The sequence below is a fragment of the Phascolarctos cinereus genome, unplaced genomic scaffold (genome assembly GCF_003287225.1).
Source record: "Phascolarctos cinereus isolate Bilbo 61053 unplaced genomic scaffold, phaCin_HiC Scaffold_726;HRSCAF=1367, whole genome shotgun sequence".
NCBI classification, from domain to species: domain Eukaryota; kingdom Metazoa; phylum Chordata; class Mammalia; order Diprotodontia; family Phascolarctidae; genus Phascolarctos; species Phascolarctos cinereus.
This window is the reverse complement of record NW_027556098.1, coordinates 173,837,120-173,853,889: the sequence shown is the minus strand read 5'-3', so window position 1 is coordinate 173,853,889 and position 16,770 is coordinate 173,837,120. Positions and strand designations below refer to the sequence as shown.

The following is a 16,770-nucleotide window of genomic DNA, read 5'->3' as shown; positions in this document are numbered from 1 at the left end:
CCTTTTGAACTCAGGTTCTCCTGACTCCAGGGCTGGTGCTGTATCCACTGCGCAACTTCGCTGCCCCTAACTATCCATTTCTGAAGGCCAGGGGTTGGGCTAGTGAGGCCCTGGACTAGACTGGTCCAAGGCATAGGATGGTAAACCAAGTCACTTAGGGGCCTGAGAATCCACTGAAAGGTCATAATGTATTCCATGAGGATCACCTCCATAGTCACTGTTCTCCCCTCTCTCCAAATCAAGCTGATTATTTCCAATGCTTTATTGTTTTTGCTGAACTGCTTACAAATACTGGAAAAAAAAAACCCAACAATCAACCCCAGCCTGGACCCAGGCAACTCAGGCCTCTGGCAAATGGGGAGTAAAGGCAGGAAGGGAAGGAGGTCTGGACAGGAGAAGAGGGATTAGTGTTAAGGCCTAAAGGGCTGGAACCAGCATGGGTGGGAGCCTGGTCTTCCCTGCCACATTCCTGAGGCCAAGAGAGGGTAGGATGAATGGCAGGGGGTGCACATTTCATTCCCCTCACTGGTTCTTTCCACCTTGGTAGTACTATTCTCTTCCTGGAAGTGAGGGTGAGCTCTTCTCCTCCCTGGAAAACAATCTCAAGAAACCCTTCCTGGGCCAAGGATAGGCCTCAGGACATGCTCCATCACCCACCCAGACCCTGTGGCTCCTTTTTGGGTCTCCATACCCCCAGACCCTGGCAACCTCTGGCTCCAGTCAAGGCACACATGGAGGGGGAAGGGGCCCAGACCTAGGGCCAAGTAGGGCTAGTGCATTGGGGCCCGGTGGTAAGAGAATGGAGTAGGGGGGAAGGGACTGGTGGTCAGGTCCCCTCTCCCCAGTGTAAGATGTTCAAGGGCCTTTGTGTAAAGAAATCTTGAGCAAGTAGCCTTGGGAAGACTTGGGGGTAGGGCCCACAAGAGGTACCTAGAGCCACCGGGGGATGAAGATAGAGCAATGATGGGGATGGGGTAGGGGGACACAACTATGGCTCTAGATCACTGGAGATTGGGTTGTGGCCACAGTAATGGTACCACTTCCTCTGTCACGAGCAAAATCTTAAAAAATAAACTGGGGGGAGGGGAAGGAGGAGAGAGATCAAGGGGCTTGGGAACTAGAGCTCCCCCCTTTTACCTCCTCCAGGATGTGGCCTGTGCTCAGCCCTCAAGGCCCCTGGGAAGGGGGCTGAGATGAAGAGGGGATCTTTGGCAGATTCTGGTACCTTAAGTGTGTCCTTTCCAAAAGAGAAAAGGGGCCAGGGAGACTTAAGGGCCCTTCTCCCGAGCTGAGCAGAGAGCCTCCTGTGTCCCAGAAGCCCTCGGCCCTGATCACGTCTTTGGAGGGCTCCTGAGGGGCTATGCCAGGTGCCAAGACCCACATCCCTGCTTTCCCTTCTGGCTAGCTCCCAGGAGGCCCAGAGCTTGGCATCTCGCAGGAGTGAGAAGCTTCTTGGATGTTAACAAAGTGTCTTATAAAAACCATCAAAATCAGGCTCTCCCCTCCCAGTGCATTTCTAGGAAATATCCTGGTAGAGTATATTCCAAGCCTCAGGAAAGGTGCTCCCTAGGAACACTGAAGCTGACGGCCCCCCAGGAGCGGTGGGGAGAGGGGAGGGGAGGGGCAGATGGCTGGGTGTGACTCCTCCCCTGTGGAGAGGAACATCAGGGGCGGCCCCATCACCTCCAGGTCAGTTCATGAACTGGGTGTAGCCCTCAGCCCCAGTGACAATGACATCCATCCAGATGCGCATAGCCTCAGGGGAAGGGGCTACCATATAGTACAGCCGGTCATGGGTCTTGACACAGAAGGTTAGGGCTGGATTGGGACTCTGTAGAAGAAAAGACAGGCAGACAGTTGAGTGTGAGGGAGACAAGGCACAAGCCCCCAGCCCCGTGGCAGACCTGTGCCTGACTGGCTGCCAAGCCATCTGTCAACCCCCCACGATCCTTCTTTTGTGAAGGCACTTGGGTTTTACGGCCAGACGGCTGGAATCAAAGACTGGCACCTGCCCCACCCCACCTGGCAGCCTGTCTGTTCAGAAATTCCCACTGGGGACAGATGCCAGACCCAGGGCCAGGCTTGGCGCCACCTTTTAACCCTCCCTTCCTGAGCTCTGTCTCGACCATCCTCAGAGCTTATTTCTGGGCCATCCTCAACAGGACAGATCTAGGAATTTCCCCTCCAGCCCTCCCCCACCAAAGAGAAAGCTTTGAGAATCAGAGACAGAGCAGTTTCAGAGAAGGCTAGCTCTGTAGGAAAAGGAGAGAGGAAGAAGGAGGGGCCAGTAGAGAGAAAAGCCGGCGCCAAGTAACCCTGTCCACCCATAGCACGGGCCCCTCACTCAAAAACAATGCAGAATTGTAGGTTAGACACATGAAGGCAGCTGGGATCCCAGTGGTCAGGTCCCAAGAAAGTCAAAGGGTTGTGTTTAGAGCTGGGAGCTTGGCAGGGTTAGCATGGGGATCAAGGTCAAGCTTAGGAAGAGTGCTTCTGACTCTCAGGAAGATGGGTGGCTCCAAATTTCAGGCATGGCCCTGCCCCTCTCTACTTGCAGACCTCTGTCCAAAGAGTCTAGAGGGCTGGTCAAATCAATTTGTCTTCCTTTGCCAAGCTGTTGGCTTCTGGCCCACCATCTCAAATTCGGCCTCTTAAGAAACTACCTATACTCAATCCCCTTCCTCCAAACCCCCAACTCCACACCAGGCAGGGTGAGAGACAGACAGCTGTCACTCACAGAGAAAGCAAGATGAGGCATTATTCTAGAACACTAGTGCCTCATCTGCTAGCCTGGGCGGCATCGTCAGCTGGCTGACCTCTCTGCTGCCCCTCTGTCTTTGACATTCACTGCAAGGCTGAGGGAGCAGGGCTCTGGGAGGGGGAATCAGGGCCCCAGTCAGGATGAAGGCAGAGACAGCATTGATTAAAGGACTTTGGGCTGGAAGGCGGGGGTACCTCAGTCACCAGGCTGAAGTTGAAAAATCTCTTCTGGGGAAGGGGGAGGTGTGAGGGAAAGAAAGGAAGAGATGTCAACAGGAGTGATGTAAGAAGTCAGAGCTTGGAACTCCTGATCCCATCCTGAGACTTGCCCAGCCCCTCATACTGCTCCACCTCCCACCTCAGAGGCCTCAGTTTCCCCCCCCGGCCAGTGCTCTCAGAGGGCCTCCCTTCTCCCCTGCCCTCACCTTGGCAGCACTTCTAAGGTGGTCATAATACACTTCCTCAATGGCCTGGAAATAGATGACACCCTTAAGCTTAGTTTCATGTTTGTCTGTGAAGAGAAGAGACAGGGGCTGAAGAATAGTGCCCAAGTGAAAATGAAGACCTAGGAGGTGCAGGGAGGTGGGAGTCCCATGGCTCTGCCATTGATATCCTGGCCTGCCTCGAAGCAATCTTTATGGGCCTCAATTTTCCCATCTGTGAAATGGGGAGGTCAATCCTTGCCTATCTTCTGACCCCATTCCTATATCCCCTTCCCCCTTCCCCCTGTCCCCTGCCTTCACTGAGCCATCTCTACCAGGACTGAGACACAAAATTTCAGTATTCAGAAATAAATCATCTATAGCCTCTGAGCGAAACACGAAGACAACAGGTACACGCTGCGTTGAGGCAGGCACAGCATTTCAGAGGTAGAAGAGCTCCCAGTGACAGCCAGGTGGCGCAGTAGATAGCTCGCCAGACCTAAAAACACTAACTAGCTGTGTAACCCTGAGCAAGTTACTTGTCTTCTGCCTGACTCAGTTTCCTCATCAGTAAAAAGGAGATAATAATACCACCGACTACTCGCCCCCCACAATTGTTGTGAGGATCAAATGAGATAATAATTGTAAAGCACTTAGCATGGTGCCTGGCACATTGTAAGCACAATATAAATGTTAAGTATTACTATTATTCTAAAGGCCAACAGATAGCAGCAGCTCCTCAAAAGCATGCCAAAAAAGTGGTTATTCAGCTTTTGCCTGGTGATATCCAAGGCAGGGAGAAAGCACTCACTACCTCCCAAGGAAGCCCATTCCACTCGGAGAAGGCTATAACTGTTAAGAAGTTTGCTTTTTTTTTTTTCATATAGAAAGCCTAACTCTGCTTTCTGAAGCCTTCACTCATTGCTTCTGGCTCTGCCCATGTGTATCAAACAGGACAAACCTAGTCCCTGTTCCCCACGGGAGCCCTTCAGTGACCGCTTGGAGGAATCATTTCCACCCTTCCCACATGCACCAACATTATACCTTGCCATCTCTGGGCTCACCCTCCTAGAGACATGGGAAAGGGGGAGGGCACAGTTGGGCACAAACAGAAATATCTGGCACCCATGAGAAGCCCGGCAAATGCTGGGCCAGATTACCTCCATTAATAATAGATTATATTCCTGTGTCATATTATTAAATGCTTTCCTCAATAAACCCATGACGTGGGTAATACAAGAAGGCGCTTAGCTGGCAGAGTCGCTAGAGTGCTACACTAAGAGTGGCTCCTAGGACAGCTGGGCCTAAACCTTGCTTCACAAATTTATTAGCTGTGTGACTGTGGGCAAATCACTTTACTGATCTCAGCCTCAGTTTACCTCATCTGTAAAATGGGGTTAATAAGAGCATCTAACTTATAGAGCTGTTGTGAAGATCAAGATCAGATAATTTATGCAAAGTGTTTTTCAAGCCTTAAATCGATATATAGATGTTAGCTGTTATCAGTCCCCATTTTACAAACGGGGACATTGAAAACCAGAGAAGTTCAATGATTTGCCTATAGTAATACAGGAAACAAGTAGTGGAACCATAGTGAACATGTAGAGCTTGAGACTGCATGCTCTTTCCACTGCACCCACGGGGTTAAATCATAATGTTCTAGGTTTTTTAAGTTAATTAATTTTTAATTTTTTAATTTAATTTTTTTAATTAAATGGGGAAGCAGAGGAAAAGAGTAATGTGTCATTTATCTGAAGGTCAGAATGCCAGTAACACAATCAAAAGCCCAAATATAGGTTTAAAAAAATGCTTACCGTCTCAAGGAGTGGAAAGGGGAGGGAGGAATAGAATTTGGAACTCAAAACTTCAAATAAAAATGTTAAAACATTGGGAAAAAAACCCTTTATGTAATCAAAATCTGTTTTAAAACTGGGAGGAACCTGGAAAGATCTTTTAGTTCAACTTTCTCATGTTATAGACAAAGAAACTAGAAATTGAGAGCAGATGGCCTGGGCTCAAGTCTCCACCCAATGGCCAATAAAAGGTTAGACTGTGTTCTGTGTAAGAAGTATGTATATGATACTTTTTAGAAGTGTCTAGCCAAAGATGACCATATCAACAAATTTCAGAGTATATGGAGCAAAATTTTAGCTACCTCAACAGCGAGACACTTGAAGCTCAATGTGGTGAAATAATGACCAAGTTTGGCCCCAAAGAAAAGATAGGAGAAGGAATTTCTGGCCATTATTTGCAGAGCTGGGGGAATGCTGCTGATAATATTGCACTTCTTTTGATGTTTTGATTAGTTTTGCCAAATTGTCTTTTTCTCTTTTTTATTCTTTGTTATAGGGATGGATAGAAGGGTGGGGGTGGGATACGTTGGGAAATGTAGGGGATATAAATGAAAAGATATCAATGAAAATGTATTTTAGGAAAAAAAGCTCATTACTGGGAAGCTTGTTTTATGTAGAACACCTCCATCACCAGTACTACCAGATAAATGAGACACTGCTGTATTGAGATATGTGTATATAACCATTTCTCCACTAGTATTGCAAAGGCACCCTAGTATTGTAGAAGGAACCCTGGATTCGGAGTTAGGAGAGACCTCTGTTCAATCTCACCTCAGATGCTCCCAAAGAGATCATGGACAAATTACTGAAACACATGGAGTTTCAGTTTGTAAAGAATTTTGCCAGTGTCAAAGCTACATAAACGTCTGTTCTTGTCCCCTGCACCAACATGCTGTAGGGTTTAGTGGGCGGGGGTTGAGGGGGTGGGAAGAACGATAGAAGGAGCATGAATGATCATTGAAATGATCCCTACACAGTCTTCAGGGGGAAAGAAGTGAGAGGGACCCAGTCTTGGGATTTGTAAATCTGACACGCAGATAATCCACCAAACAGATAAAGCAGATAACTGAGAATTGGTCAAATACCACTTTTTATAGAGTTTTGTGACTTGTGCATGCATTTGCTAATGCTGCCTTCTCAAGTGAAAATTTGTCAGGCAAAACAAGAGTCTGGGTGTCAATGTTTCTGGAGCTCTTGGGGAAGGCCTGGAGGTTCCAACCTGAAGATTCCAAGAGAGTGTGACCAGACCCCTGAGCAAGGTTGGACACTGCGTCCTCTGGGAGTTACTGTTCCCAGGAGTCTTTTACCCTTCTTGGAAACACACAGGACCCGAATGTTTTGGTGGGGAGCAGACCTGTGATTTCTTGGTGAGGAAGCTCCCTCTACCAGTGCAGATCTGCCCTTATTCTGCAACTTAGAGAGTTAAAAGGTCGAGTGATTTGCCAGAATCACAGAGCCGGCATATGTCAGAAGCAGGATTTGAATCGGGCTTCATCCTAATTCCAAGGCTGGCTCTCCATCCATTACGTCATGTGGCTACTCAAAAAAGGGGTTATTATTTGGAGACTGACATTTTTCCCCCCACAACAATCCTATTGAGGTTGGTAGATTAAGTATTATTAACTCCATTTTACAGATCACAAAACTGAGGCTGAGTAAGGTAAACTGACTAGCCCAAGGTCACATAGCTAGTAAACATCTGAGATACAATTCCAACCCAGGTCAACCCGGGCAGGCGAGTGATGCAGTGGATAAAGCACTGGGCTTCGAGTCAGAAAGACCTGGATATAAATCCAGCCTCAGAAACTGACTAGCTATGTGATCCTCAGCTAGTCATTCAGCTCTGTTTGCCCCAATTTCCTCATCTGTAAAATGGGGATAATAATAGCATCTTCCCTCCCAGAGTTGCCATAAGGAGCAAACGAGCTGATAGTTTTAAAGCGCTTGGCACAGTGCCTGTCACACAGTAGGTGCTATATAAATGTTAATGGCTATTACTACTAGCACCATTATTATTGTTAATAACATCTGCCCAGCTCGCTGAGGGGTGGAGTCGGAGGAGAAGCGCCATGGACATCAGCCTGCAGAGGGGCTAACTTACCAGCATAGTAGGAAAGGGTACGCTTGAGCCGGTCAAAGACAAACCAGCGCTTCTTCCATGACTTTATCTTGCCACCCATCTTGACCAGATAACCCCGACAGACCTTGTAAGAAACCAAGATAAGGAGAAGATCTCAAGCCGGCAGACACCCCCCTGATTCCTTGCCTTTTTTTATAGGAGCCAAGCAGGAGCAGGGCTGGGGGGCAGGGGAGGGAATCAGAATGGTGGAACACCGACGGGGACCATCAACAGTTAGGGGATGGACACCCAAATCTTATCCTCACATTCCTTTCCTTATGGGGTAAGGTCTTTGGGGAGAGGATCGTAAGGTTAGCCTTCATCTAGTTCAATCCTTTCTTTTTACAGTTGAGGCCCACATTAAGTGACTTGCTTAAGGTAGAAGTAGCAATCAGGATTTGAATGCATGTCCTTTGACACCAAGGGTAGCCAGGTGGCTTTGCGGGTACGGTGCTGGGCCTGGGGTCAGGAAGACCTGAGTTCAAATCTGGCCTCAGACATTTATTAGCTGTGTGACCTTGGGCAAGTCACTTCACCCTGTTTGCCTCAATTTTCTCATCTGTAAAATGAGCTGGAGAAGGAAACGGCAAACCACTCCAGTATCTTTGCCAAGAAAACCCCAAACAGGGTGACAAAGAACCAGATGTGCCTAAACAGGAATAACAACAACCTTTGACGCTGAAGTATGCATCAGCATCCTCTGTGTGACAGACGGCTCTCTGTCGGGTGCCGCCCAAGGGCCCCAGGAGCACTGAATACCTTCCAACTCAAATCAAAGCATCTCTAGGTGGTTTTTCCCTCTATGTTCCCATGCCTTAAACAAGCCCTCAACACTGCCCCTGACCCCACGAGGGTGCTTGGCCAGAAATCTCTGGGCATCTCAGATAAGGGAGGGGAAGTGACTGTCCTCGAAGTTGCCAGCTGCATCTGAGACGGCAGGGGAGGGAGTCTCCCTGCCCCACCAATCTTATCCCTGGCTCTCATGTACTCACACGTACCTTGCTGCTCAGCACGACGTGCAAGCAGGTGTCCACACCATGGCCTGATGATTCAATGTGCGTCTTCAGGTCAAAATCCTCCTTCCGGATGGGCAGGTATCGGGTTAGTGGCCGTGCCTATGGGATGGGAGAAGAGGGCAAGGGTGGATGGACCTCATGGACATCTCCTCCCTCCTCCTTGTGACTTGTCTCGGGGAGCCTCGTCTTCCTTCACAGGCCAAAACTCTCAAGCAACCTCCGTGGTCCTCGCCCACTCCATCTCAACAGTACCATTCTGTCCTTCACACACATTTCAGTTGAGAATTAAGGATATTTGGATTTTTGTCCTGGCTCCATCCCTGACTCTCTATGTGACCTTGGGCAAACTACTGACCCTCTCTGGGCCTTCACTTCCCCACTTGTGATGAAGACAACCCCCCCCCTTCTTTCCTCCTTCCCTAATGCCTATAGGTAAAGGGAAGAATAAAAGGAGAAGAGTTATAAACTACTTTGGAACAATAGGCTGAATACAGAAACCCATAGTTTTTCTAACGTGATCACTGTACTTATCTACTCTAAGATGTTCCTCACTATAAGTAGCACACAAAAACCTTGATTAACAGAACCCAGATAACCACTTAACTTCTGTTTCCTCATCTGTGCAATAAATGTCGTGGGCTAGATAATCTACAAGGTCCTTTCCAGCGCTAACATTCCAAGATTCATATCTCTGGTTAGACTTTTTCTTTTTTTAATAATCTGCTCTTAGGAGAGATGCAAATGATAACAACAAATTAGCTGAGATCAGGATCTTCCATTTTACAAAAACCAGCAATTCCTAGGATTTGTCCTGAAGTCAGCAGTGATTCATCACTATCTCCTACACGGTCAACAGCTAGATCACAGGCATCACTGACATTCAGAACAAAGCCCTTGAGGACCCTCCATTTGGCACACTCTACTAAGGCAGGAAAAGCAGATACACACTTCAGAAAGACTTTCAACACTAAGTTCTAAAACAAACAGGATTTTCTGGTTAGTCTTCAAATTTGACAATTTAACTAGGAAAATTTAACTAGGCTAAAGTCCTCAAGATAATCAAAGAAAGGAAGAATCTCAAACTTGGAAGAAAGCTTAGTGGTTATCTGACTCAATGTCCTGCACCACTAATGAAATTTCCACTATGCCCTCCCTAAAAGATGACCACCTATACTTCGTCTGAATACTTCCAGCAAAAGGGAACTCATTACCTAAATAATTCTCGATTGTTAGGAAGCTCTTTTTTTCCTCTATGAATGACTGCAACTGTGACTTCATCAATGCTGGGAGCTTCCCCTCGTCAGTGTAGATCAGTATTTTCTCTGCAACTTACAGACTTAGGGCCTTGCCTAGAACACTAAAGAATGAAGTGATTTGCCAGTGTATGTCACAGGCAGATCTCGAACACAGATCTTCTGCCTCTAGGGCCAGCTCTCTATCTACCATACCCCTCTTACTCCTTGTTCTCCCCTCTGGAGCCACACAGAACAAATCTAATCCCTCTTCCATATGACGGGTTTTCAAATACATGGAAAAGGCTAGTTATCACACATCTTCCCAGTCCTCTCTTCTTCAGGCTGAATACCTCCAGTTTCTTTATTGCTTTATTTTTTTTTTTTGGAGGCAATCAGGGTTAAAGGACTTGTTTAGGGTCACAAAGTTAGTAAGTATCTGAGGCTGGATTTGAACTCAGGTCCCCTTGACTCCAAGGTCAGAGCTTGATTCTCTGTGCCATCTAGATGCCCCCTACCCCCAGTTTCTTTTTTTTTTTTTAGGCAATTGGGGTTAAGCGACTTGCCCAAGGTCACACAGCTAGTAAATGTCAAGTGTTTGGTCTGAGGCTGGATTTGAACTCAGGTCCTCCTGACTTCAGGGCTGGTGCTCTATCCACTGCGCCACCTAGCTGTCCCCTCCCCCAGTTTCTTTAACAGAATCTCACAGGACATGGTTCTGGATGGGCTCCAGCTCGTCAGAGGCCCTTTGAGAAATATGGTACCCAGAGGGGCAGCTAGGTGGCACAGTGGATAGAGCACCGGCCCCTGAAGTCAGGAGGACCTGAGTTCAAATCTGGCCTCAGACCAAGCACTTGACACTTACTAGCTGTGTGACCCTGGGCAAGTCACTTAATCCCAATTGCCTAAAAACAAAACAAAAAAAAAAGGAAAAAGAGAATATGGTACCCAGAACTAATCATAGTCTTCTGGCTCTGGTCAGACTATACTGTACCTGAGTTTTAAAGTGGGGGCCCTGGGACTCCTATCTCCAGCCTGATTTTGGCAGACGCCCCCTCCCAGGAGGTTGGGGAAGCAACTCAAGGCCTTCCTTATTTCCCCAAGGGACACCAAATACCACTGGTGAGATGTGGAAAACCTGATGGGCAATTTCTCCTAAACAAAAGCACATTGTAGCGTCTGATACACACAAATGTGAAGAGGTGGCAAGGGACAATGGCTAGAGAAGTGGCCTGGAATCTAGGAAGAACTGGGTTCAAATCTACTTCTGACACGTCAGGGCTGTGTGACCCTTATCAAGTCATTTGATTTCTCAGCCCTGTAGGGAACTCTCTCCAAGACTGGAAAGTGTAGAACAGGTACTGACTTGCAGTGGTTAATGTAGTCTGGGAGTTACTATTCCTATGAAATCACAAGTTCAGTTCTCATCCCTCACATAAAGTTATGGACGTTTATCTACATATATGTACACATGCACATATCATATAATTGTGTGTATATATGCACACCCACAATATTCACATGCATGTATACACAGACACGTGTGTATGCATGCACCATGTATTAATGTGTGATTGCATGTGTGTGCACATAGATGTTTGTGTACACACACACACATGTACCCACGTGCAGGATTCCTCTCTGGCTCACCACTGAGACGTCCCTGGTCCTACCTCTCTGGGAAAGCTCCCCTGCCCACACGGCCCACACACCTGGGAGAAGTGCTTCTCCCGCATCTTGACCTCCTTCTCCACCAGCTGCTGCCTCCGGGCACTCTCGCTCTGCAGCCGTCTCTCCACCTGCTCTCGTCTCCTGCGCTCCTCCTCCAGCGCCTGCCGCCGCAGTTCCATCTCCCGTTCCTGTGACCTCAGTGAGAAGGGAGGAGGGTGAGGTCCCAGAGCTACTCATCACCACTCCTCTCAGGTGACTTGGGTGGGGGGTATCACAACCTTCCTGACAAACCAGTGTAAGTATCCTTTCTCTCAATACAGTATGATTCTTTTAGGAGACATCACTACAGAAGACCCCGTTCAAGTCCTGGCACCACTACTTATTTGTTCTGTAACCCCGTACAAATCACTTCACCTCCCTCAGTTTTGGTTTCCTCCTCCATAAAATGGGGATAATAATCACTTGTACCTGATAGGACTCATGAGAAAAATATTTTGCAAAATTGCAAAATGGAAATGTGACCAGAGTAATCATTAACATAAGCCAACCAAGATGGCCTCAGGATGCAGACATCAGGGGTGGGGAAAGCAGAAGGCCACATTTTTTCCCCAGGGTCAGGCGTGCTTCCTCTGGAGATCGCTGTCCCCCACCTCACCCTTGGTCTGGGCTGGTCCCACCACTCCTAGGGTTTCCTCATCATTCTGTCCCTCTCTTGGAACCCTTCCCTCAAACTCAGAAAAGAGGGACGAGATTGTAAAGGGTGGCAGACCCTTTCCCAACACACCTGCACCTGAATTCAGACCTTCCACGCTCCTCCTTCAAATGAGTTTGCCCTGGGTGCAAGAATTCTGTCTAATAGATGTAAGCTCCAGGAGTGGAAGTGGGGGCTCTTGGCCTATTTCTCTCTGTAGTCTTGACAGTCTTTTTCTTCTTTTTCATCTTATTTTATTTATTATTTTTAATCTTACGAATCTTATATTTAACCTTATTTAAGCTTTGTTGTTCTATCATCTTCATTTCTGAATATAGCCTTCCCTCCTCCCCTTCTCAGAGAGGCTTCCCTTCTAGCAAAGATCAAAGAGAAAAAACAGTTGGCAAATGTTATGCAATGACTAATATTGTTAAACTGAACCCTTCTCATCATTACAAGGATCTAAGACATCTCCAGAGGCCTCGGGTTGGAAAATGCTGTCCACATCCAAAGAAAGAACTATGGAAGTTGAATCGCTATCACTTATTTTTACCTTCTGTTGAGTTTTGTTTCATCTTTCGGATGGTTCCTCCTGTTGGTTTTAATTTTTACTTACATAATGTGAAAATATGTTTAATGGGTATGTAAATGTAAAGCCTATATCAGACTGTGCGATGTCTTGGGGAGGGTGGGGGGGAAGAAGGGGGGAGAAAAATTTTCAACTCAAAGCATGTGGAAGTGATTGTTGATAAATCAAAATAAATTAATAAAATTTTTTATTAAAAAAAGAAAAAAGCATACATCAATCACTTTTTATGGTGTATGTAGTATTCTTTGCCCATAATCCCCCACTTCTCCAAAGCAGGGAGGAAGGTTTTGCCTTCTTTTCCATATACAGAGTAGGGGTTCTGTAAATGATGGCCAGTCACTTGCCAGTTTCATTCAAGAAGCAGGAATATAGAGGGAACAGGAAGGGAGGTAACAAGCATTTATTAAGCACCTGCTGTGTCAGGCACTATGTCAAGCACTTTACGAATCTTATCTCGTCTGATCCTCACAATGACCCTGGTAGGTAGGTACTATTGTGATGCCCATTTTACAGATGAGGAAACTGAGACAAACTGAGGTTAAGTGACTTGCCCAGGGTCACACAGCTAATAAGCATCTGAGGCAGGATTTGAATTCAGGATTTCCTGACTCCAGGCCCAGCAATTATTCGATTCTCTTGCCCACTCACTACCAATGCAGTCCCCTTCCCCCCACCTCCAGACTCACCCTAGATTCTATAAGTCGACTCTTCTCAGCATGGGCTTCCTTCAGCATCTTCTCCATCTCCTCAATCTTCCCCATGTCCATTCCACTGGCACTGAGGGTGGGGGAAAGGAGAGGTAGGTAGGCACACGAGGGAGTGGCTCAGGGGCCCGGGCCATCCTCGTGAGCAAGGAGACACAGGGTAGCGGGGGCAGAGCACTGGGGGCAGCACCCAGGCAGGAGTTACCTGGACATGTTGTCAGGCGAGCAGGCTGAGTTGCCCCCTGTGGAGATGCTGGTTTCCATACTGTCTGAACTCTCCAGGCTCAATGTGTCATAGGCATGCTCCCCCTCCTCTGCCCGATCCCGACCGGCCGGCAGGTGGTGCAGGATAGAGTGGTGCATGAGAGGGGGGTAGCCTGAGGGGGCTGCGGGGTAGAGGGCTGCCCCATGCAAGGCCTCCCACTGGCACTGGGCCTCCACCGCCGCTTTCTGCTTGAGCTCAGCCAGCCGTCGCCTTTGCTCCTCGATCACCTGCTGCCCTGCATGGGGGAGAGGATGTCATGGTGGGCACAGTGCCCAGATGGGAGCATACTGTCAGCTCCCGGGACAAATGCAGTGGGATCAATGGAGAGGGCCTCCTGGGGACAGAGCTCAACGCTGGCAGCAGCTGGCTCCAGCAGTTTCCCCCAGGGTGCTCCAGATACCCAGCAGCTCAGTGCCTCCAGCTCGCCCAGCCACAATCAGCTTGGGATTGCTCTCTCTCCCCCAACCTCCCTGCCCGCATCTTGCCTCCACATGGATCAATGTCCAGCCCGCGGACCCTCCCAGTGGTCAACAGTTGGCCAGCCTCTTCCATCTTGCAGCCAGGAGCAAGGGAGGCTGGGCAGAGCACATGCATCAGACCCCCTCGGGGGCAGGCGGTGGGAAAAGCAGTGCCAGTCACAGGCAGGCTCCCGGCTTTGCCAGGCAGGCCTTGCTCAGGAGGTGCTGCAGCAGCCAGGGTGGAAGAGGAAGGAAAGGGGGAATTGACAGGGGACAGACACAGAGGTCAGACTTGAAGAGAGAGGCACAATGCCTCCCAGGAATTCAGGGTGAAAGCTACTCCCTCTACCCTCTATGACCAGGGCCCTAAATACCCAAAGCAGCTTAGCATGAGAGCCATCCGCCCCAGAAGCCAAGGGCCCTGGCATGGAGCCTCGACAGGGAGGAAGACCTGCTGTCATGCAGCTGCCATGGGGGAAGGGAAGGATGGCTGGACCAGAAGCAACGCCCCTAGTGCCCACCGCTCTACCTGCTGTGTCGTCGAGAGGCAGGGGCTCTGCAGGAAGAGACTGGCCTGGTGCGGGGGCAGCCGGAGAGAGGATGGGAGTGGCAGAAAGGAGGAGACACAGAGGGGACAAGAGGAGAGAAAGGCACAGACGTGGGCTTTCAAAACATTCGTAGACTCCAAAACGTGGGACACGGGAGACAAGGAAGGGAGGGCACACAGAACACAGGGATTCCTGGGTCCCCAAAGTAAAGAATCCAGGATGCCATCCCCGAGGGCTCCCCAAACTGTTGCAGCTAACTAACTATATTAGTTAGTTAGGTTCATGGGGGTCTCTCCTACTTACTGGAGCTTATAGGGAAAGGGCTACAACCCTAGTCAGTTCAGTTTAGTTATTAAATACCTACTATGTGTAAGGCAATGCTCGCACTGGCCTACAATCTTTGTCAGAAGTCCACACACATACAAATGTGTGTATATATGTGTATATGTATATGTATGTGTGTAGATGTACACACATACATATACATGTATGCGTGCATGCACACATATATCCTAAATCCCCCCCTGCTATTGGCCAGGGTTCTAATTCAAATAAAAGCATCCTCCTGAAGGAGCACGTTGAGTGCATGGGGGTGGGAGGACGAAGCTGGGCAGCACTCACCCTTCTGCTGTAGGGCCAGCTGCCTCTTGGTCTCAATGTCCTGCAGTGTGGCCGCTAGGTTACGGGGCAGGCTCCCTGTGCCATTCTGGGTAAGGAGGGCACTCTGTGGGGGAAGTTATGCACATCAGGGTCTTGGTAGGGGGGTCTGGAACCCCTTCCCAAAACCTCAGCCTCTCATACATCTTCTACCTTTCCCAGGGAACTCTTCTAATGATTCTGATTGCACCCACCGCCATCCTCAATGTGAATACAGACCAGTGACACTCACACACAAACACACCCATGCATGCAGGTACACCCTCTCCAATGCAGGCCCCTCTTTACTTTTACCTTCCCTCACTAACCCCATGTCCCCCAGTCCCAGACCTTAGGAGAGGGGCTTCGGCCCAGGGTAGCAACACTGAGCTGAGAGGAAGAAGATGAAGACCCAGAGGAGGAGGGGATGGGCCCACTGCGGGTACGAGGCAGGGGGCTGCCAGCCTCACTCTCCATCTTGGAGCGGTAAACCTAAGAAAGATGAACAGAGCTCACTCAGTACAACTGGAGGCCCCCCCCCAAACCAACCACCATCGTTCAAGGTGATTCTGACCCCAGAGGGGCTGGCCTCACCTGGTACCAGCCAATAGAGCCACGGTGGGCCAGTCCCTAACAGCTCCAGAACAGGTGAAGTTTGTCTTCCTCATCATTTCCTATTTGGCTTCTTTGACAGCACCTCTCTACACCCTGCAGAGGGCCCAGGATCCTCAGACCACCTCCCAACTTTAACCCTCACCTCCCCACTGAGGTCTGCCTACCCTGAGCAGTCTCTCCTGATATGAGCCCCACTTCTAGTCCTGATCCCTGTCCAAACCTGCTCTGGTTAGGGTCTTAGAAAAAACCCGATGAACTAATTCATGCCAAGTTATTAATGGCTCACAAAGTTCCAAGAGGAATGAGACTGTTTTCTTCTTGTCCCCAATATGGCAGAATTAGGAGGTAGAAGCTGAACAGACAAGTTCAGACCTCTCAGAGATACCCACAAGGGGAATGAACTGTTTTGGGGAGGTAATAAGCTCCTGGTCATTAGATATCTTTAAGCAGAGGCTGGATGCCTCTGTTGGAGATATTACAGCAGTGGTTTCTGTCCAGGTATGAGCTAGACCACGAGCAGGGGAACCTGCAACCTTAAGGCCATATGTGGCCTTCTAAATCCTCAAGCGCAGCCTTTTGACTGAATCTAAATTTTACAGAACAATCCTTGTTAAGGTCACATGTGGCCGTAAGTCTGCAGATTCCTCACCCCTGAGCTAGACCCATGCCCCTTATCACCTCATATCACAAATTCTGTGTTTCCATTTTATAACTCACAGGGATGAAACAATCCACAGAATCTATTCCAAACCTTTTTAAGTCTCCAATGCGACCCCACGCCCATCTGTCAGCAGATGACTTCAACTTTCAATCAGAAAACTAATGCTATCTACCAAGAACTCCCTCATTTCTCCCATTCCACACCTCAAATCCCCCTTACACTTCCACCTGTCCTCACCTCCTTTGCTCTAGACGCTAGAATGGCTCTTCTCGTAGCCAAGGCTAACCCTATCACTTGCACCCTCAATCTCATCCCCTCCCTATCTTCTCTAGGAGCTACTCTCCCCACATAATTTTCAGTCTCTCCATCTCCACCAGCTTCTTCCCTATCGCCTCTAAAATGCCTAGGTCATTACCATCCTTCAAAAATCATCACTTCATCCTGTTATCCCCTTCAGCTACCATCCTATTTTTCTTCCCCTTTCCTGCCAAAATCCTAATGTCATTTACAATCACCACGTTCCCTGTCAT

The 16,770-nt window shown here is 48.6% G+C and overlaps 1 protein-coding gene across 28 annotated transcripts in view; it reads right to left on the bottom strand.

Moving 5' to 3' along the window:
- Positions 1 to 238: 238 nt before the first annotated feature.
- Positions 239 to 16,770, bottom strand: part of PHLDB1 (pleckstrin homology like domain family B member 1) — a 68,465-nt gene continuing 51,933 nt past the window's right edge. For 11 of the 28 annotated variants that reach the window (XM_078146858.1, XM_078146853.1, XM_078146855.1 and 8 more), the window contains 11 exons: positions 15,316 to 15,456; positions 14,950 to 15,052; positions 14,310 to 14,354; positions 13,263 to 13,557; positions 13,040 to 13,130; positions 11,115 to 11,261; positions 8,153 to 8,269; positions 7,137 to 7,239; positions 3,186 to 3,271; positions 2,956 to 2,988; positions 239 to 1,831 (listed from right to left, as the gene is read on the bottom strand). In XM_078146858.1, coding sequence (XP_078002984.1) covers positions 1,691 to 1,831; positions 2,956 to 2,988; positions 3,186 to 3,271; positions 7,137 to 7,239; positions 8,153 to 8,269; positions 11,115 to 11,261; positions 13,040 to 13,130; positions 13,263 to 13,557; positions 14,310 to 14,354; positions 14,950 to 15,052; positions 15,316 to 15,456 — 1,302 coding nt within the window. In that variant the 3' untranslated portion in view covers positions 239 to 1,690. The remainder of the gene's footprint in view (positions 1,832 to 2,955; positions 2,989 to 3,185; positions 3,272 to 7,136; positions 7,240 to 8,152; positions 8,270 to 11,114; positions 11,262 to 13,039; positions 13,131 to 13,262; positions 13,558 to 14,309; positions 14,355 to 14,949; positions 15,053 to 15,315; positions 15,457 to 16,770) is intronic. The other 17 variants (XM_078146859.1, XM_078146861.1, XM_078146869.1 and 14 more) reach the window with 3 other exon arrangements.